The following is a 21,432-nucleotide window of genomic DNA, read 5'->3' as shown; positions in this document are numbered from 1 at the left end:
GCATGTCCCCGTACATTATATGTAATATCGCATTACCTCAGACTTCGCTATTACGCGATATAGTACACGCGGACGTAGTAAGTATATCTCGATAAAGTGTGTCTGCGTCGTTCTGGCAAAGTTTTGATAGGTATTAGATATACCTATGTACCATATAGAGATATACATAGCCCTGCGAGATGGCTATGTGGAAATAGCCATCGACGTCGAGCTGAGGATCGAGGGATAAGTTTCGTTTTGACCTGAAAACGATTGGCCGCGACCGAGTCGAAAAAACTTTGAACGGTATTAATTTTGGCTCGGTATGGATTGTGTGTACTACACCCGGTATCGCGTATGCTATACGTACGTCGTACGGACCTATAAAGTAGAAATAATATACCCACCTCTGCATTTTCTTCGAGGCAAATTTAATTTACTTTCAGACTTTTTTTGTAATACGATATACCAGACGTAACGTACGAATGCGTGAACATGTATAGGTGCGGTGCGTTCCGTTCCGTTCCGTTCTACGGTATTAACAAATTTTTAGAACGCGAACTTGCTCTCGCTTATATACGAAAAAGGAAATAAAAACGTAAAGTAAACTTCTTCTTTTTGATCCTCCTGTCACGGAACAAAAACTTTGGTAATAAAGTTCGAAATGTTGATCACGGTATCCGATAACAAAAATCAAACAAAAGTTTGATATAAAAATCTAAGAGAATTTAATGAAATTCTTTTTCTACAGCTCACACGCATTTCTTCAAAAATTATCCCATGTAAGGGAAACGAATTTTTCAAAAGAAGGGGATTCTTCTCTCGCCTCCGAACGTCTAGGATTTGGAATTATTTCACCTTTGCGAACAGAGGTAGAAATGGAAACAATGAGTCTGGTAAGCGTAATGAAAGGATCCGGTTCACGCGATACGACTAATCACCTTTATCGTCAAAATTCCGTGTCGAATCGGAACCCCGACGACATACATTTGCACACTTATTTTTGACGCGACGCGCAACGACACGCGACAATAAAAATTGAACGAAAGTTTTACTCACTTAGCGGACGAAAGAGAGAATTGAGATAATTGACCAACCCTTGATCGATTCGTCGTAGAAAACTACGGGGGGAAAGAGTTCCGGGGGCGATACATCGAGAAAATATCATATCGTATCTCATATTTCCTCAACTTCGTTCACTTTCTTTCATCCCGTAGGCGGATGAGAAAAAAGAAGTTCCTAAGAATTTCTAAAGATTCTTTTCGGTCCAATTCGCTCAAACAATAATAAAGAGATAAGTTCGCTCGAGTGTGTGTGTGTACATAATTCGGAAGTAAAATGAGCCAATACAGGATGGAAAAATAAGCGAGGAAAAAATCACACGTTGAAATTCAGATTTCGAAAGTTGTAAGGGAGGAAATACATCATCGATGCTGTCGTTGTACCCGTCACGTGATCCGCTGTTCAGTTTTATTGAAATCAATCGTTTGAATAGTTTTTAGTTATCTCGTTTTCTAATAAACTTCAGAGACGTACAAATCGCATGCTCGCCAGGCTATTGTACGTCGGTATGACACGTAATCTGGGCTATTCGAAACGCGAAAGTGCTACGGGATGATGTGGTGACGTGATACGAGAAATATCGTTTGCTCTGCATTCTCTCATGAATGTATATCACGCGTACGATATATCACATATTATGACACGGTATGCGCTTCGTATTTTGGAGAGCGGCCAAGCTTTGATCGAGGGCTGCGATCTCTCGGAGGACAGTATGTTACATTCCCAATCGGTTCCAGTAAGCGGTACATGAGAAAAGTGATCCGAATCAATTTCATATTCCCACAATTCGACGAATACATTTCAGCGATGAGCTGGGGTGGATTGGAATTAATTGATTTCTTACGGATTTCGAATCGCAGGACTTATGAATTCTTCATCCCTTCGTTCGAATCTGTTGAAACGCTCCGTCTGTACGTAACCTTATCGAATATACCAAAAAATATTACGCTTTCACGGTCCTGGTTCATCATTATTCCATTAGAGCTTCCTCGAATATCATCAGACGTCTTTTCGATCTCGAATATCCCGGCGGTGTCGCATCGCCTGGAATTTTGGCTGATTAATTTTTTTTTTTTTAAATTGACGGCTCCACAGTACGCCGATCAGCTAATGATACATGGACAAATGTGTAATCTCCTGTTATCAATTAACCGGCGAAACTTATCACTTTCGAACTTTGCCGCTGCGTCCGGCCATGTTTTCGCGCGCCAGCGCAGGGCTTGTTTGCAGAGATAAAGAGGCAGTCAGCTGATAGCGTTCTGCTTCGAACCAGTCCACGTGCGGTTTCCTTTGACAGCTGTCAGTGATATCGTGTTTTTTTTTCGATCATTGATCGCGATTCACACCGACGGGATGCAGACGGATGCCGATAAACCTCTAGTGGTACTTGAAATACTTTATTCATCCTACATTTGTTTCCATTTCTTTTAAATTATGCTGGGAGCACTTTACTTCCGCTTATGACGAGCATATTTGTCGCATAAGCTACCGGTACAGGTGCCAAAGTATAGCGAAAAAAATATTGCGTGTCAGGTAAACTGTAGGCAATTTTTTTGGGAGTCATTGGTTCGGGGATCGGAATATAGTAGGGCATAGTTTGCGTGACTGACGCTATTTTTTGCTATATCTTGGACCGAAATACCAGAAGCCCGCGAAAAAAAATGCCCTTTAATTGGACAGAGCTTTTAAACGCTAATTATTGTTGCCGAATTAAAATTTTTATGATTTTATCGCTTTTGCCTCTAGGTGTAATCAATGGTTCGGCGTAAGTCAATTTAATCGATGTGGTTTATTGTTCTTACAGTCCGTAATACTGCCGATTCGAAATGGAGAGCCTTGGATTGATACCTGCCTCGAGTCTATAGAAAAACAGACCGCCCTGAAGACTATGAAACTCGAGATTTCAGTCTGCGATGATTCGAGTAACGATAAAACCTTGAAAATATTAAACTCCTGGCGAGGAAAACTCAAGTCGTTATCTATCTCTCTGAGGATCCACAGAAATGAAGGACCCGATCCAAGAGGGGGTAAGACTAACTATTTCGCTATTGACTGAATTTTTTTCGCTGCCGTCTGATAGCATCTTATCTTCGATTGTAGTCGGCTACGCAAAAAATCGAGCCGTCGAAAATTCTACTGGGGAATTCTTGTGCTTTCAGGATGTGGTATGTCCAAATCTTATATCCATCATATTTAGATGTCTGCCCATCGTTTCGTTTCGTTGTTCTTTGTTTTCATTGATATCAATCGGTAAAGAATTCTTTTGTCAATTTTGCGTCACAGGATGACATTATGCTGCCCTGCCGAATACAAGCGCAGTACGAAGTTGCGAAAGATGAAAAAAATGCGGTACGTAATTCATCGGAATGTGAGCTAGCGTAGGTATCCGGAATAGGGATGATTTCTGGTATTTTAATGCGTTACAAGTAGATAGTAGGAGGAAAGTTCAAAAGATCGCCTGAGAACGCTACTCCGAGATTCACAAACTGGGCGAACGCAATTTCTGGCGACAAACTCGAGGAACAAATTTACACCTCTCACGGGCCGACGATCATCATGCCGACCTGGTTTTGTCACAAATCCGTCTTTCAGAAGTGAGTCGAGTTCTAAAATTTTTTACCAATTAGATCGTCGTTTGAATCAGCAGTTACGATCTGTTCTCGCAGAGTCGGTGGTTTTTCGGAAGCTGGTAACGGTTGCCCGGAGGACTTGGTATTTTTTTATTCGCACCTGGACCTCGGCGGACGAATTCTGAAAGTTGATTTCCCCGTTTTGATCTACGCTTACCATCCTCGAGCGACGACGTTCTCCATTTCTGAGTGAGTTTACGAAACGTACGTTATTTGGGGAGAATTCGGATGCGCCGAATCGTAAAATTTACAATTCACCACCACGATCGTCGTCAGGAATACCATTTGGGATTTGAGAATCGCACGTCTGCAAGATCGAGTTCTTCCGCTGTGGAGTAAACTGACGATATGGAACGCCGGGAAACAGGGGAGAAAGCTCTTCAGAAGTCTCAGCCAAGAGAATAAAGTAAATATTATCGGTGTCTTCGAACGACGATTGTAATTCTTGGATACCAGATCGTGTGATTTATAATTCCAGAACAAAGTCGTCGCTTTTTGCGACGTAGATCGACGAAAAATCGGACAGAATTACGTGTCGTACGAGCCGACGTTGAAAAAAACCGAGCGACCCATCCCCATTATTCATTTCACGGAAGCTTGTCCCCCGTTCATAATTTGCGTTAAACTGGTGAGTTCGATTTTACTAATAATCTTATCTTTCCCGATCGAATGGGTTTCGTTAATCCTGAATTACGTAACGTACCAATCAACAGGATATGACGAACGGAGAGTTCGAAGGGAATTTACAATCATTGGCTCTGACGGAAGGCAGGGATTTCGTCCACTTTCATTGACGGTTTTCGCGGTTCCTGAAAAATCCGGGACACGGTGAGTCGAAAATAACTATTCTTTCAATTTCGCGCTAACGTCTCCGATGAAAAAATATATACATGTATATAAATATTGATCGCTGACGGGGCGAGAGAAAGCCACCTGATACCGACTGTGGACAGCGTCACAACTGGATCGACTCCGGCGTTTTCGCGGCCGTCGATCCCGTAGCCTGAGATGGTAAGATTGCCGATATCTCGCGCATTTCAGTCGCGAGTAAGTCGGAATGTTCGTTACCCCGAATTTCTGGAGCTCTCGTAGTTACCACCCCTAGAAAAATTTTTTTAGCGCATGTTTTTCCTAGGGTTACTTTTTTTGATTTTGTTCTCCTCGTTATTGTCTTTGGTTTCATTTTCAAATTTTCACATTTATTATTCTCTGCTTACAACGAAATAGGTAAAAAAGTAATTGTTTAATCAAAAAAAAATATCGTCACATTTTTTCTCTCCCCATTATCGTTTCATCCATATCGTACCAGGGTTGAATTCGCGCACCAGACTTGACGATGACACTCCTGCTTTGGAAAGTTGTCGAAAAACTGCTCGTTTCACGGTAGAAGAATATCGAGAAGGTCGCCCCGATCGTTTTTCCTTGCCACAATTTTCAATTCCCTCTTTCGAGAATGTTTTAACCACCCTCTGAGATATCCAAGTCTTACTTGCGTCACAGTTCACACCCGTCACACAAACAACCCTTTAAAATTATTACGTAATAAGAATACCCAAAATAAAAGTGATTATAAATCAATAACGAGAACGTTTTACCCTACAGTTTTCATATTACAAGTTAATATTTTACTTTAATTACATGGTAAGTATGTTCAAATCTATGGTTGAGTCTATATTTTTGCCCAGCACCGTAATATCTTACAATTTTCTACCTATAAATTAATCAATCATTTAAACAAATGGAAAAAAAAAAAAATAATAATACAATCGCGTCTATTTACATAATACAGATGTGTGAGAATCCCTTGAAAATATTTAAAACTAGAATTACGGAGAACTTTTATGCGTTGAAGCGGCATTCGCGGGGTTTATTTTTGGCTCTCTCTGTCTCGTAACCCACAGCATGTTTCCCTCCTGCAATGGAATAACTTCGTTAACAAGTTTCCCGTAGTTAGCGAGCCATGAAAAATTCAATTGATAAATTATTCACCTGGAAATAGTCTTCGATTTCTTCGAGAGTGCGACTCTTTGTCTCCGGCAGAGCTACGTAGACGAAAACCGCTTCCAGAAGTGCCGACGCACCGAATATCGTGAAAATTCCCGTCAGTCCCACCGCACCCTTCACCTGCACATCGTGAATTCCATTCGTTATAGATTTTCCGATCGATGAAATTCCGTGGCCAATAATTATTAGATCGGCGCGAATAATTTCTGATAAATTCAAAGCAGGCGTCGGGCCCTGGCCCACGATGACTGCAAAGGTAGTGCTACACGTTTGTTCGTGACTTTCGCGTTTCTGCGCTAATTGGGAAATTCCCACTACTCACCTCCGGGTACACCTTTGTCACTCCAAACAAAGTCAAGTGAAATAAGAAGAACGTGCACCCGCCTCCTATACCTCGGGCTCGTAGAGGCAAAAGCTCACCCACCATGATTCCCGGGAGACACATGAGACCCACCGTGTTGGCGCATACGTACAGTATTATACAGGTCCCCATAACGTAGAGCTTTGAGTAGGAATAGTTTTGAAATTTTAATTAAAATTGTTACCGTTGTTTGTATTATTATTTTTTTTTTTTTTTGAATTTATCATTTACCGCAGTTGTGAAATATACTCACATCCATGTCAGTCGAGAGCTCTCCTTTTCTCGCCAGCATGTATCCAGCCGTGACAAGAGAAGTCAAAGCCGTTCCGAGGCCGGAAATAATTCCCAAGGCTCTTCTCCCCGTGTGGAGCAACAGGATACTACTTATCAGACAAAAGACGAATCTAACCACCGCTGTTATCACGGCTATGAGATAGTGGTCGACCCCTTCACTCCCTGGGGAAAATTTTGGAAACGTAAAATTTACTAATTATTTAATAATTATTCTTTCGCGTTCGAGTTCGCGAGTTCGGGAAGCGTTGATTAATGATTAATTTGACGTAATTACCGATTCCGCTGATGAACTCCACCGCGTAAAACACGATCAAGTAGGTACCGGCTAATACTTGCAGAACATTGAATATGTTTATTATAGCTAAGGGTTTCAGAACTCCCGGGTTCTTGATATTCGAGAGAGCCGAAGAAACCTGCTCTCGCAGTGTGACGGTAGTCGATATACGGGCGATGTCTACTCGCGCTCTAGATTCCAAAAGAGCCATTTCCGCTTCCACCTGAATCACACACGAGTAACAAAGAACAGGATTATCGACAGATCGGAGAGCGAAGGGAGACGAGAATAACAATTTTTCGTTCTCAAACTCGGAAATCGATTAATCAATTTTTAGCTCCATTGTCTCACCTGCTTCATGTCGGAACCGCGGAACCATGCGAGGGCTTTTTTAGCAGCTTCGGTTCTTCGTCGCCTCACCAACCAAACCGGGCTCTCGGGACAGAGGCTGAGAGCGACGATGCCGAGTACAAGGGGTACGAGAGCGTAAAACGCCACCGTTTTCCATATGAATTTTGCCCCCAAGGCGTACACCAACAGAATTCCGGCACTGTAGGCGGCGAAAGGGGTACCAACAAGGGCGCCCCGTAGCTTGGGATCTGCTATTTCACCTAGCAGGACCTACCGAAATGACACAAGAAGAGAAAATAGAGTAAAAGGATCCCGCAGCGCGTTCGCCTTTGATCCTCGCTCGGCACCTTTAAGCAACCCTTCAATTTGTTGTTTTCCGTTTCGTTTCGTTTCATTTAATTCCGTTCCATTTCACCGCTGCGTCGGACCAGGAGGGGTTACTTTTAATTAAAGATCGCAAAGTTCTGATTACTCTATAAATGCGCCCCCGGCGCGTGGAAAAAGGTGCTCGAATCTAGAAATTCACGCGTACACCAACCGCGGTTCCGGAAACCCGTTCGAAAAATTCATCGTTACGTTACTTTCTTGGAAAGGATTTTTTTTTTTTTTTTTCTTCATTTTCGGTGACTCGTTATCGGGAGAAATACAAGTACAAGTGTGTTTACCTGAGAAGGTACGATGACGATACCAACGCCGACTCCCGATACCAGTCTGCCGGCTATTATCCCAGCTATACTTGGTGCCAAGCCCATAATGATCCATCCTACCGCCAACGGAATTACGGACAGTTGGAGCGATCCTCGCCTCCCAATCGCGTCCATTAAAGGACCGGAAAGTAAGGCACCGAACGGTGTCGCTAGACTGTGTACCGATGCTGTAAAAATAAAAAAATTCGCATTGTACGAAATTTTGGAAAAAGAAAAAAAAAAATTGGAGTGACGAGAAAAATCGCTGATGGAATTTTCAGGATTACTCCGTTCCCTTCGAAATACCAGCGCGTAGAGAAAAAGATTGGATGGGTTTTATAGCGAAAAATAAGTATCTATGGCAGAATCCAGTTTGCTCCAGACGCTGATACACTTCGAGAGTGTGAATTGGGGAGACGGGGGCGCGCCAAAGAGGTTTGAGAAATAAAATAAAAATGAGAAGAGGCGAAATGAAATGGCTGAGTTAAGCGTATAGGAGTCAGTCCGTCGCGACGTTGTAAAAGCTAGGCAACTCGAGACAAGAGTTTAGGATGTGACGGCCGAGGAACTTCATTACTCAAAGATTCATCCAATAAAACTCGAAAGCTTTTAATAAGTTTTTCAATTACTGGTTCGAAAAAAAATTCAATCGACTAATGAACTTTTCCACCGACTTGTATACTCCTACGTTTTCAAGATTGCGCTTATTCCGACGCTGCACCGGTAACGATCATCGGTTTCTGAATTAAAACTTTTCAACGCTACCGTCAAGTCCGGTTACATACCTTCCTCAATGTCTGCGTGTACACATCTGATATAATTCAGCGAAACTGCGACAAACAAGAGGATAACAATTGTGTCGCTCGCAATCTAGCAACGCGATTGTCAAAGTTTGTTATAAACTGCGTCCCGTCATCCATCGCTCTCCAAAGAATCCTCAAAGTACCGCGCAGGAAGAACAATTCTAATTGTACCACAAAAACTATTATCGCTACAAACTCTACCCACGCACATTGTTCTCCCTCTGTCCTTCATCTCATTGTACTTTGATCCTAATTTCTTATTCGTGCCATATCGTCAAAAGACACGCACAAAGTTTCTACCCCCCTCCCGAAGAGTTTTTCCTCAGTTTCTCTATTCTATTCCCTCACGAGGAGACACCCAACGAAGTTCGTTTGTATTCGAAGTTGCGTAAGGGTCGACCTTAGAGTGCGAGTTCGCGGTTTATGGACAAGGCGAGAACGATCACGAGAGTAAAGATCAAGTGCAAGTGACGATTCGTGGTGCACCGTTGCTGCCGAGTGGCATATATCGCGTTAGAGCGGTGTTGGTGTATCGCGCGTTGAAATTGGGCTTAATCTATCATTGCATCGGGGCAAAAGCAAAAGTGTTAAGAGCTAAAGGTCAAGTGATGCGGTGACCTTGACACACATTTCACTTCCTTCCTACGTGACGGATTCGCTTAATGTACGTTTAAGTAAATCATCGTGTATAACGAACAAATTGTCACACCATAATTGAGAAACAACGAAATAAAACGCCCTTAACACTAATGGCTCAATTGTCTTTGCAAAAATCTGTGGTTAGTAGGTCAGGGTCCAATTTTGGCGGTTCCGGTCTTCGATATTCTTCCAAATATTTCAGTTTCTACGATTCCTTGATATTCCCGATGAGCGTACATTCTGTAGCCGCGCACGTTTCTATTCCGACTTCTGCAAAGTTGCCCCGCTTAACTACGCCAAAATTTATCCTACCTTAAATCTTCGTACGATTTACCTGCACCGCAGAGCTTTGGAATTCCGGAAATTGTTTCTATAGTGGCTTAAGTTTATCCGTTGTTATCCATATTACACAAGATTTACTCATCCCTTCATTCTCGCGTTCTGCTCAAATACCCCAACCGTCTCACATACGTATTGCCACGTATACGTTTCACCTTTCCAAAGTTTGATTCAATCTCCAAACCCTTAATTCGCGAATAATTAGAGCCGCGGTATTTTTAGTCATAATAAATAGCACTCAAACAACCATAATTAGTACAGTGAAAGTTATTCTTTATTGTGGAGTCAGTTAGCGATTAAAATTTTGCAAGATCACGATTTGATTCATTTTTTTCTTCTGAGTAAGGTGAATCGAGGATGATTTTTATTAGTTGCAGCGGCTGAACGGCATCATATTTTCCACCTCGTCGCGTGCAGGTATAACGTGGGGACCGAATGTAGATCTCATGTTTCAAATTGACTCGGAAGGTAATTCAGAAGTAGAAGTTACGAGAGTTACTGAAATTCCGAAATCTCAACGTCGGTGGGAAAACTTTATGATTCGTAAAGCTGAAAATGATGTCCAGCCGGCGCTGGTCTATTCGGTGTGCAGGTTCTACCTACGTATAAGTATACAAGATATATCCGCGTAGTACAGAGTCAAACTGGGCGGAAAGGAGGGTAGTAAACGTGCGATAAGGCTTCTGCTTTCTGTCATCGTACGAAACGCCTATAGCAAAAAAGGCGATAAATTCTCCCTTCGTAACGCGCTCGCGGTAATCGTTGTACAAGATGTGAAATTTGAAGAAAAAAAAAATTACTCAACCCTTACAGCCGAGGATTGATTGCAGTCGACGGCGACCCCGAAAATAATCGAAGCTCCGACTGATTTCAATAGGCGATATTTTCTCGTCGCGCCAGCGTCGAATCCTATGCACTTTTTACGAGATAAGCCTTGACACTCAAATTTATTACGACTGGGTGTCGGTCACTCACACTCGTCGGATTGAGGTTGCGGTATGAATTTGAAGAAAAAAATTACGAAACATTAACCTTTTAGAGCCATTGACATGACCTGATAACAAACACGAAAATAAATGTATTTTAAATGAATCCAAACGATTGACTGACGTTTGACGCGCGCCCGTCGGACCAGACGAAATTATTCAATAAACATGTATCTATGTCAGTGACACCGGCGAGAAGAGAGGACACGAATTGACGTTTGCGATTCGAGTTCTTCGAGGGGTGATGACGCATTTTTTATTCCTAATTTTCAAGTTTACCCCATTCCAACTTCGCACCACAGAACGAAAATCTCGGATTCTGTTACGGCGCACGATATCACCCATCGCTTCATGGTTCCAGCCTCTGAAAGGGGATGATTTTTGGAATCTCACGTCCCACGAAGTATTCTAATTATTCACCGGTACGTTCTCTCGCGCGCAAGGGAATGCGATTGATCTTCGATAATTTTCGTATCATCGCGAAATCGGCTTCTGCGAACGTTAATCATCCGGTACCAACAGGCGACGATGGGAAGTTTTTTATACCACAACACAAATTACCGCATAATAGTCCAGACCCTAAAAATTATTCAATAAAAAAATATCTGGGTCAGTGAATTCGCGGTTCGGAACCCACGGGGCACACGCGAATTTTCTTTGCCAATTTACAAATTAATTTTACGACCAATAGAGTCATCCATCCGTCAATGTAAAAGATGACTTCTACCGATCCTGATCCTGCACTGTAATCGGCATCACATCCGCGGCCCAATTGTGAGAATATATTTTTTGCTGAACACACGTACGGGCACCCACTTATTGTATACTATAAATTTCACATCAGTCTTTCGACTGCGCTTCACGGAAAAATCCGCCCAACGATGACAAGAAAGACTCTCGTCGTCTCGCGGTGCTCCACATCCACCCACTCGTCATTTTTTGTTGGTTTACAACCCCTAGCTACCGGACGATTCAGAGTAAGTTTGCTAATAAGGTGGAACATTGCGAATGCAACTAACGCCGATCCGACCAAAGGTCAATCTTTGCGAGAGCAACAAATTTTTGGCAATGACTCTCGATCTTACTAGTGAGGGACAAACGTGTTCGCGTACCGAAATAAACGGAACGTTTCAAGAGACAAGGGTTTTCGCCGACCCGAAGCTACCCCGCGTGCACTACGTGAAAAGAGAAAAGATCAAAGCTAGACGTACACAATTCAGAGATGAATAGCTACAGGTCAAAGTAAAAACCTCGTTACGAATTCATTTCGTCTGTTTCTGTATGCATGAAGTCGCGAATTGCGAATGTACCGAAAGGGCAAAAAAGCGAACCCGCAGCACCTCCCGAAATATTCATCAAACGGAGATTTCGTTAGCTGTATTTTTAGCACTTATTTTATCCCCTCACCGATCCATGATCCGAGTTCCTCGTCCGCGTGCATCGTTCCATTCGTTTCCGCCAATTGCGGAAGAAGTATCGCGCTGAATCCTATCGGCATACCGCATCCCACCGTCAGTATTAAAACTGCTCCCGTCACAAGGCACTAAAGAACAAATAAAACGTAGTTCAGAATACATGTAAATCGCATTGGCAAGGGTTGCAAAGAAGTTCCTTTGATTTTTGAACGTCGTCGTTATTTTTTATCGGAATAACCGACGCTCTGGGACACCGTTGCGCGGTGTTACGCGACCTCGAGATATTATGCGAGTCGTGAAATTGGCCCGCTAGGTAACGAGAAGCAAATATATGCGAAAGCACTTCTTTCCCACCCTGTATACGATGTGTTTGGAAAAACTGACGCGGAAAGATCTTCACGCCGCGTTAAAATATCTTCGGACAACCGATACAATTTTTTATCGGGGCAGAAGGAGATCGAGGCCGATTTTTGCAGTTGAGAAATAAAATGAAACGAATCTTTGGGTTATCCGACAGGGTAGTTAGATTCAACGACACGGTAAACTCTAACGACCTCGGAGGTCTACAGCTATCCTATATAAAACAACCCGATTGGACCGCGCCGTACTTTTTTCTCAAACGGTCCCCCAGGCCCGCGTAGTAAAAGACACGAGCTGAAGCTGAGATGAACAATGAAGATGGGATCATTATTTTCAGCTCAGAACATCGTTAGCTTTTTTTTTTCTTTCCTTTCATTTTCAGCCGGATTTAAATTTCTTCGAGTATCTCTTCGGGGGTCGAATTAAAATGGTGCGCGAGAAAATTGAAAAGCTTTTTAGGCGTTTTATAGACAGCCATCGGAAAAAAAAAAACGAAAGTTTCTTGTTCGGATGACTCGCGGTTTCTCGACGATTTTTGTACGGTAGAATTCATTGACGGCGCTTCTGTATCTACGACATAAAAAGGGTTAATTGAAACTGTATTTTAAAGGCCGTGGGATCCCGGAGCTTTTCACGTTCAACCCTAGACGTTGAATTTATCTTTCGTTTCTTTTATTTTTTTCAAAGGAGCTCAAAGTCCTTACGATTCTACGGTCTTGACAGGGGTTGGTATTTAAATTATATATCGCATATATATATATCTGTACCGCGAAATCCGGGGGGTTTAAGTGTATTGAGATTAAATCCTTCTCCATGGATCTTTTTTGAACCGCTTCGAAAGTACCTGGGGATGTACACGGAAGAACTTTCTATTGAATTAAATTACTTGGGTGAAAATCTAACGCCTCGGTCTATCAACTTTGAATATCTCGAATCCTCGTGCCGGAAATGCACGGAGCGAACTTCCTGTGGGGAATATTTGAAAATTATATGCGCAAGTTGCTTGTACTTGCTTGAGTATGAAATACAATTTTTTCATCTCAAAGGTACCAACCCTTGCCTGTGGATATACATCGCGCGAAGGGGTAGTAATATTATTCTACGCCAATGGCGCCGTTCCTCGGAACCTCTCGTGAAAGGGATGACGCGATTCTAGCGGCCGATTTACTTTTACACGAAGCACTTCTGACTTTGAGTGCAGGGTGAAAAATTGCGAGAAATATTCGTCTGTGATGTGGATCTTTTTTTTTTTTTTCTTTTCCCTCTTCGGTCCGTTTTCTTTTTATTTCTCTTTTTCTTTTCGATGTGAAAAAGAAACGCGAGAAATACATTCCACGAAAATGCTGCTACACGGTAGTCCTTACCGTATACGTAGTTCGCATACCCTCCAGACGATCGAGCAGTCAAACAACGGTGATAAAATTTACCTGCGCAAAGACCCCTCTGGAATTGGACCCTTGCTGTTTCCATGTCACTGTTTTGTTCTCGAAATTTTGTTTGTTGCCTGGCGGAAATTTTTCGTTCCCATTCTGGTCGATCGGTCCTAGAATTTGTGGATGACCCGAATTCAGAGGGATTTGAGCTTCGTGTCTGAGGAGAGGTAAAAAAAGAAAATTATTTTGCACTTTCGTCGGTCCAGTTTTTTTTTAGATTCATTCGAGGTATCAATTATTCGCGCGTCGGTTGGTCTGACTTTCGTTGAGTGAGATTACTTGGCGTTTGTTCGCGAAGGCAACGACGACGTCGCAACTTACGGAGAGAATGGAATTTACGAGTTCGGTTGAACAATTGTAATTAGGGAAAATAATTACCAACGAATACGCAGCTCTCGATCAGATATCTTGGCAAATTTTTTTTTCTGTTCTAACCATTGCTCTGACTTACGTAAATTATATTTGCAACAATAGAGAATAAATCAATGCCAAAAACTTTTCCAACATGCCCTCTACATTCGCCGAGAACAAAGAAAAATGAGAGGAAGAAAATTAATTGAACAACGCTCCACCTAATTTCAAAGTTATTATATAACCGAGAGTTTATTATGTCTAACAAACTTTATCGGCTTACCCCAGGCTTTTTTCCATCGTTTAGAACGAGGGTAGGTATACAGAACTGGTATAATATCGTTTGTATTTCGAACACACTTCCGTAAAATCGTTCCTCCTGTTTTTTTTTTTTTTTTTTATCGGAGTTAAAGTCTATCGATTGTCAGTTCGTGCGAAAATCTTTTATTTCTTCACTCGCGACTTAATCTACACTACAGTCTCCACACCCTTCGTTGCGACTTTCCAGTTGATTTTCCATCTGACCGGAATTTATCTTGAAATTTATCGAACGTTACTGTAACTGGGATCGAGAAATTGATCAAACACCTCCGACCCCCTGCACGACCTCAGATTATGAAGTAGGCAAAGTTCCCGAGTGTTGCCCCTGATATACTCTGGTATTCAACAGGTGAAAATTTGTTCTCTTTGCCGCGGTAATTGCATCTACGATAATAAGAGGTAAAAAAGATCCGTCTCGATACGAGAAAAATTCTGCTAAATTTATATCTATTTCATTCACGAGGTCGTGAAATTATTTTAACATAGGTTTGCATTTTAATTTTTCCTATAGATTCTGACCGGGTTCTCGTCGGTTCGATCTTTTGTAGCGGAATGCGACGTTTACGGTACAAAATACAAGTCTTTCGAAATGCACGTATGTTTTAGAATGCACCTGAGTGCATGTAGCGATCACTCACTGATTTGTCAAATAAGTCTTCGTGAGTTTGCGGGAACACTTTGACAAAACGTTGCAACGTAGGCTTAGCCGTCGTTTGCAGAGTAAGAGATTTGCCGGTCCGCGCTCATATAAATAGTGACTCAGTTAAGCCTAATATAGATTTACACATGCCAAATAAACAGGCGCGCGCCGCTCGCGCTAAATTATTTTACATGCATGCACACGTTACATTATTGTACGACATAAGTGTGACTCCCGATGATATCAATTCGGACGAAGTCTGGGGGTTGATATGCGTCAAGTCTCCCAAGAATGTCAATCATCCGATGAAAATCGGTTTTTGGGGGATTTTCTTGAACTCAGCGACCCCCAAAAGCTAAGTACCTAAAGATTCGTCCAATAAAATGACAATTAACGACTGATATCGTCTTTTTCAGTTGAGGGGTTAACGTTGGGGCGGGACGCCATTTCATCGAATCGCTATTTTTTTTTCGATATAGTTATGCTGTGCATGAGCTATCATACCACCCCATTCAGGCTTCGAAATCCGTTTGCTGAAATGCTGTACTCGTAGTCTCGATAGCTCCACACTGACGATCAGATGAGGTCGTGCAATACATGAGGTTTCTTACCGGTGTCATAACGAATGCCAAAAAAACTTCTCCAAGTACATTAATTTATTCGAATCATTCGCCACGAAAAAGTCGTTTTTCAAGAACAATCGTAAATTAATAATTTTAGTTTTTAAAGAATGGACCTGGTCTAGATATTTTGAGCGATTAATTGAAATACGAACGTTACTTCACTTACTTTTCAACGTACTCATGAACAGCGTTTTCACCCTCATCCATGATCGTAGCAATGAAGCCGACTGTTTTGTGACTACAGCTAGTTCGCGATCGAACGATGACTCGGATCACACTGTAGTATCAGCCAATGACCCTGAGTTTTCAACATGGAGGAAAAATTTTCGCGTGAACAACTGATAAAATCAGATGATTTCTTTTTTGCTCTTTTTTACACCCCACGTGAAATTATCGCTAAGCTTCAGGAAGCAATAATTATCGATGTATTTAACCAGAACATTGACTATTTCATTTGTCATGGCATTCTTATCATTGAACACACACGATTGTTAATTTGCCCAAATTATATTTAAACAGATGGACAACCATAGCGCGAAAACTTTGATTACGTTGGCATCAACCTTCGTTTTATTTAGTCAAATGCCAATTTTTACTCTTTTGTTCCAAATTCAATACCTCGGTCAAATTAGGTAAGATTTATCTCCGTCTACAGAATTAGAATAGAATAAATAGAAACCTGGTTCTGAAATTTTTTAAGTATAGGGGAGACCGGGGTCGAAACGGCCCACGTAACGTTCAGAGCAAATTTAAGAAAAATTAGGAACCGTTTATTCAAACATTTTTACAACAAAATTCGTAAGTGAAGATGACATAAAACAATATACTTCGTTCGTTATACCAATAAACTAAAACAGTGTCCTCAAGTCCGTTCCACCCTGTGTACGGGGCGGAATGAACTGCGTTTTTCTATTTTTCATTTCTTCGATGACACATCTTGAAAATAACCTGGGCTTCGTCGTCCTCAATTTGTTACGGATTCAACGGCCAATTTGGACCAATCTTGTCTCTCTTTTTTCTGTACATAATGACGTACCATCTGCAACGAGAAAGACAAAGCATGCGGTACAATTCGTCAAATGAAGAATGAAAGCCGAACGGACCATTCCTCCCCAAACGGATGTCTATTGAGAAAATATTCAATAACCACCGTGTACATTTTTATTTTACAACCGTCTCGTACAGAATAATCGCTAAGAACATGCTAATTCAGGAATACTAAACGTCGATTGTAAAGAAAAAAAAATATGAAAGACTTACCGGAGTTGGGGAAAAGGGCTGGACGACATTTGACCTCCGAGTCCATTTCACCCCAGCCTCCCCGATCTTAGCTGCTGCGACTTTTTCCTGTGTGTAATCGGATAATTTTTGCCTCGAAAATAATTGAAGATCCTCAGTAGTTGTTTTGCACGATAATTGTTATTTATTATTCGTTTTCCAAGCGATTGCGATGAAAAAAGCAAAAAAGAAATCAGATTTTCTACCCGACTAACCTTCTTGAGCAGCACGTTGGGATTGAGACGAGTGATTATTCGATTACAGGGGCGCGGAATTGACCCTGGACGACGAGTGAATCTCACAGACCTTGACCCACTCTATCCCGATAACTAAGCGGCAAGGTTGAACTTGAACAACTTTAGATCAGTCTCTTCCTACATTTCTCATGGACGTTTGTCGTGTTCGTGAATTATATCGAAGCAGCAACTACCGCGTATTAATATTACGTCTACGTGCGTTTTACCGGCCCGCCGCGATAACTCGTGTTGCCCGGAGCGAGTCGATAAAGTCGACGAAACCGACGGGTGGACTTTGTTCTCCCTTTCGACGTTTTGGAATATTCGCGAGTTGCTCTTACAGTAAATATTTGGCGCTCGAACGAGGACGACGGAAAGAAATTCGCTCCTACGTGACGACTCGCTCGTCCACGCCAGGTAATCGCGCGCTTAAGCTTCCCAGAGTCTCGACGAGATACCGAGATAATTTATCCCGAGTCGAACAACCGAATCGGAAATTCAATGATCCGTCTTAATTTCTCCGCGTATTTTTTAGACGCGGCAATACGTCCGAAGAATTTGTCTCGCCTACCGTTACTATAGCGTAATAAATTAAGCGGGGTTTGCGAACCCGCTGCCCGCTCTGTACCACTTTAAAAATACTGTCCCAGGTCTGATTAATTATCGCGGGTTACGTAGTTAGAGTTGCAGTAAATTTAGATTAACGATCGAATCCTCGTCCTTCGCGGTTTCGAATCTTTGCAATTACATATCGGGATTTCCGGTTGTTTTTCTCATTTCCGAGCAGAATTTCACTGCGAAACGCGTCGATGTTGTTCACCGCGATGTTCGTTTACCTCTAAATTGACACGACCGGCTAATTTGTGTCAGTGACCTTTGGCGATAGCGCTGTGTGTACCTACCGCATGTGGATAATTTACGCACGCGATTCACCCCACACGAAGGATGCACTTGTCAGACGACGTCGTTGTGTTATCTCGCAAATGAAATTAACTCATAGACTTTTCAAGAGCAAAATCGGTGTGCCTTGTTTACAAGTGCATGTGCGATATCGCATGAGCAATGTTGATGCGGTTGATCTACACATCGGGGGCATCGAGACGAAAAATAACAAGATCTGCTCCCCGGGTCGCCCACAACTGGATAATCGCGACAATTTTAAACCATCTGTGTACAACCTCCTTCGTGTCGAGTGCTCGAAACGAAAAATACCTACTTCAAACTAATCTTACAGAAAACAAACTCACATTCTTATTCATTGAGCTTTCACTCCACTTGTCACTTTTAATTATTTTTATATCATTTTTCTTTTTTTTTCTATGACCCATCAGAGCATAGAGGATCATGATATATTCATGCATCAGTTACGAAAGTTTGTAGGCGCTTTTTCTTTTTTTTTTTTTGAACAAAAAAAATTCTATACAGATAGGATTTTTACCGAATATATTAGAATTCAGTAACGTCGTTAAAAATGAAAAATGAAGCTCTCGTCTAATGTCAGTTGCGAATACCAGACAGCTTGAACCAGCTTTGTCGACTCTTCATAGAATGTGAACTCTGATTCTTTACGTCCATGAAGTTGGTGTATAAAAATCGTGTGATGATATTTCATGGGTATACAAGTTTTTGTTACGATCAGTCCGACGATGAGAATTTCTGTATTTGTCGCAGACTCTCTGGTCCATCGCAGGCGGCGACTTTTTCCCTTTTTTGCTCGCGGAAAAAGTGAAAGACATCGGGACTGCAGCAATATATTATCGTCTCGCCACTCATCGTTTTGATATTCGAAAATGTATTTCACTTTTTCCTTTTTTTTTTTTCTTTTTCTTCTCTTCCCCACGTCTTCGTTTCTTCGGAGGTCTTGCCCATATAACGTTGTAAAAAAATACACCGATGATATTATACATACAAGCTGTCCAATCTCGTCGTTTTCACGGGCAATGGAAGAAGACTACGCAAATCCCCGTCTGACAGACCTTTCGATACCCTCCCTCTCGTTTTTATCCTCTAATCGTTCAATTTGTAAGATTTATTCGTTCACTTATTCGAATCGTGAAGATTAATAGCTTCGCAATGATTCAACGCAAGTGGGCAATTAAATGTATATTATACCCTGTATTTCGCAACCCCATTCCAAATGTACAGCGAAGTTTGTATTGCATAAAGATTTCTTCTCCTCGTTTTGTTTCATGTTTCTTCAAACGCAGCTCAGCGGAGATGGACGACCCGATGCGTTTCCGGATATGCAACCGATGGACGATGAAATATTTTTAGAAATTTATCAAATCGATGAAACCAGCTCCAAGAACTGGAAGTTTATCGACGACGTTGCACGTAAGAATCAATCTTATCCGTTCATAATCTAGTCCCAAATCAGAGTAAAAAATTTGCCACAACGATGAAATTTGTAAGCAGGTAACCTGTGATAATGTTCAGTAAAAAAAAAAAAAAGTCCTGCAAGTGTGCACACGAGGCATCTCAAGAACGTAAATGTATTTACAGTTTTATAAAGTGAACGAAATATTAACGTTCTGTGAATCTCGTCTGATTGATTAAATGATAATAATTTGATTAAGAATCATCCGTCATAGTCGAAGAGACCGAGGTGATCGTGAATACTGAAATTTCTTTTGCAAACTGAAAAAGAATTTAGCTTGTTTCCGTTTCGTCGAATAGCAGAAGAAACGAACATCCTATATTCCTGCAGTGTCGTCGTATCATCTGGTGAGTAACGAAAAACTATTTACCTCCGGGAAAATTCAGAATTCAAAGGATTTCCATTCAACGAAAGCTCGACGTGCGGATATCCAGCTTTAAGAATTCCGATACCGGAGAAATCCTTTAAAATAAAGAAAAGAGTAAAAATGTTCTACACAGTTTTTCCGGAATAGGATACGCTGTAGCAGCAAACACGATGAGGAAAAGAACCTAGAATCTTCTTCGCTAAATACAGTGCACGACGAAAAACATAAATGTAACGTAAATCACGTGAAACGTTAAAGTTTCCAAATTTAGTTTCATACCCGAGCGCCGTTTGCCTTATTTTATTTTATCCTCAACTTCTCCTCTCTTTCCTTTCTCCCTTATCCCACGAGAACGTTTCTGGTTTTCAGAAGACTTCGAGGCTGTATATCTATACTACAGCTTATCTCCGCGGTAGCATATATACAGGTACCTATACATTACACATCCTTACTATACTCCGATCCTCTTTGTTCCCTGGAGCTTATTAAGCTCGGCTTACCTACGTTGTGCCATCAAGGTTTTCCGTAATGCTTGACCATTTTCGATGGGTTGAAAATTAAAGTAGTTCACCTATATTTTCATCGACATTGTTAGAAAGAAGAGTAATTGAACGTCGAAAAACATTACATCGTATACTTTATGAGGTAGAACAGGCGCTACAGTGGTTTGTGCTAATTTCTTTTATTTTCTGCAGCTCTAGCAAAGATGAAAAAATAATGACATCCACCCTTCAAATGGCGCTGAAGAGAGCGTGTGTGTGTGCGTGTGTGTGTGTATACCTATGTTCAGCCTTTTATTTCCTGGCCGGCGAGGTTGCACCTACACCCCTGCGCGACCATGACAGGTAAAAGCTCCAACGGGATGCGGTGGAAAAAGGTATAGAAATAAGAAGCTACGGACATTGTCTGGTCATTAACCCTGCGGAACTCTTTTCCACGGTGGAAAGCTTCGCGAAACTTTTAGCCCACAGCTGCGGAATCGTCGGGAGCTTTCACCGTCTTCATTTTAACTTTTCGCGTCACGATGTGTGCGGCTATATTTATAAACAGCGGACATGCACCGGCGATGCGCCGCTTCGACTTCTAAAAACTACCTCGCCTCATCTTCGCGGCTCACCCGCGTTAACCTAGGTCAAGAACGTACACCCCCTGTACGTACGCTTTCGTTCCACAGGAAATGCATCAAACTCGAGTGCAAAGTGCAACGCCAACGTCCAATTGCCGAGTGCAGCTGACGCTTCCAGTTCTTATTTCATGTAAATTCACGATACGCTCGCATTCGTACGTTAGAGAGTTTCTGCACGACAGATGAAAATAATAATTCCACTTCAACTTTCCGCGTGCGAGTAAGAAAAGCTTCTTCGACGGTGAAAAGTATATCGATTCCCGAAGATCCGAGGGCCGATTACTCTCTTCTCACGGTAGCTATTCCGATGTCAATCAATATCAACCGATATCGGGCGTAAATATTTTCGTTTTCAAAGTTAATCAGATCCGGGTTGATGGAATTTCACCCTCGGCGTAAAGATTTTTATTTTACGGAGAATATAAATGTGGGGTAAAAAACTTTTTGGATCCATCGAATTAAATTCCCATCAAAACTTTACGGTGAAACAATATACG

At 41.8% G+C, this 21,432-nt stretch overlaps 2 protein-coding genes across 3 annotated transcripts; one reads left to right on the top strand and one right to left on the bottom strand.

The window, feature by feature from the left end:
- The first annotated feature begins 730 nt into the window (after nucleotides 1–730).
- On the top strand, nucleotides 731–19,607 carry LOC105688738 (UDP-GlcNAc:betaGal beta-1,3-N-acetylglucosaminyltransferase-like protein 1). The gene is made up of 10 exons (XM_048654476.1): nucleotides 731–875; nucleotides 2,846–3,068; nucleotides 3,142–3,206; nucleotides 3,325–3,390; nucleotides 3,472–3,635; nucleotides 3,708–3,860; nucleotides 3,948–4,077; nucleotides 4,150–4,299; nucleotides 4,385–4,499; nucleotides 19,273–19,607. Exons 1-9 carry the CDS (start codon nucleotides 858–860, stop codon nucleotides 4,463–4,465), a joined length of 1,050 nt encoding a protein of 349 aa, XP_048510433.1. The 5' UTR covers nucleotides 731–857; the 3' UTR covers nucleotides 4,466–4,499; nucleotides 19,273–19,607.
- On the bottom strand, nucleotides 4,896–15,873 carry LOC105688752 (facilitated trehalose transporter Tret1-2 homolog). 2 transcript variants are annotated; one of them, XM_048654449.1, is made up of 10 exons: nucleotides 15,718–15,873; nucleotides 13,611–13,773; nucleotides 11,816–11,951; nucleotides 7,621–7,829; nucleotides 6,956–7,225; nucleotides 6,605–6,827; nucleotides 6,290–6,492; nucleotides 5,998–6,177; nucleotides 5,661–5,795; nucleotides 4,896–5,584 (listed from the first exon to the last, which is right to left on the bottom strand). In XM_048654449.1, exons 1-10 carry the CDS (start codon nucleotides 15,756–15,758, stop codon nucleotides 5,498–5,500), a joined length of 1,647 nt encoding a protein of 548 aa, XP_048510406.1. In that variant the 5' UTR covers nucleotides 15,759–15,873; the 3' UTR covers nucleotides 4,896–5,497. The 2 variants fall into 2 exon arrangements, with proteins under 2 accessions (XP_048510406.1, XP_012260702.2); XM_012405279.3 differs by lacking the exon at nucleotides 15,718–15,873 and adding an exon at nucleotides 14,251–14,985.
- Nucleotides 19,608–21,432: the final 1,825 nt, after the last annotated feature.

The sequence above is a fragment of the Athalia rosae genome, chromosome 4 (assembly GCF_917208135.1).
Source record: "Athalia rosae chromosome 4, iyAthRosa1.1, whole genome shotgun sequence".
Classification (NCBI taxonomy): domain Eukaryota; kingdom Metazoa; phylum Arthropoda; class Insecta; order Hymenoptera; family Athaliidae; genus Athalia; species Athalia rosae.
Note: the sequence above shows the minus strand (reverse complement) of the source record. Positions and strands in the feature narration are given on the sequence as shown.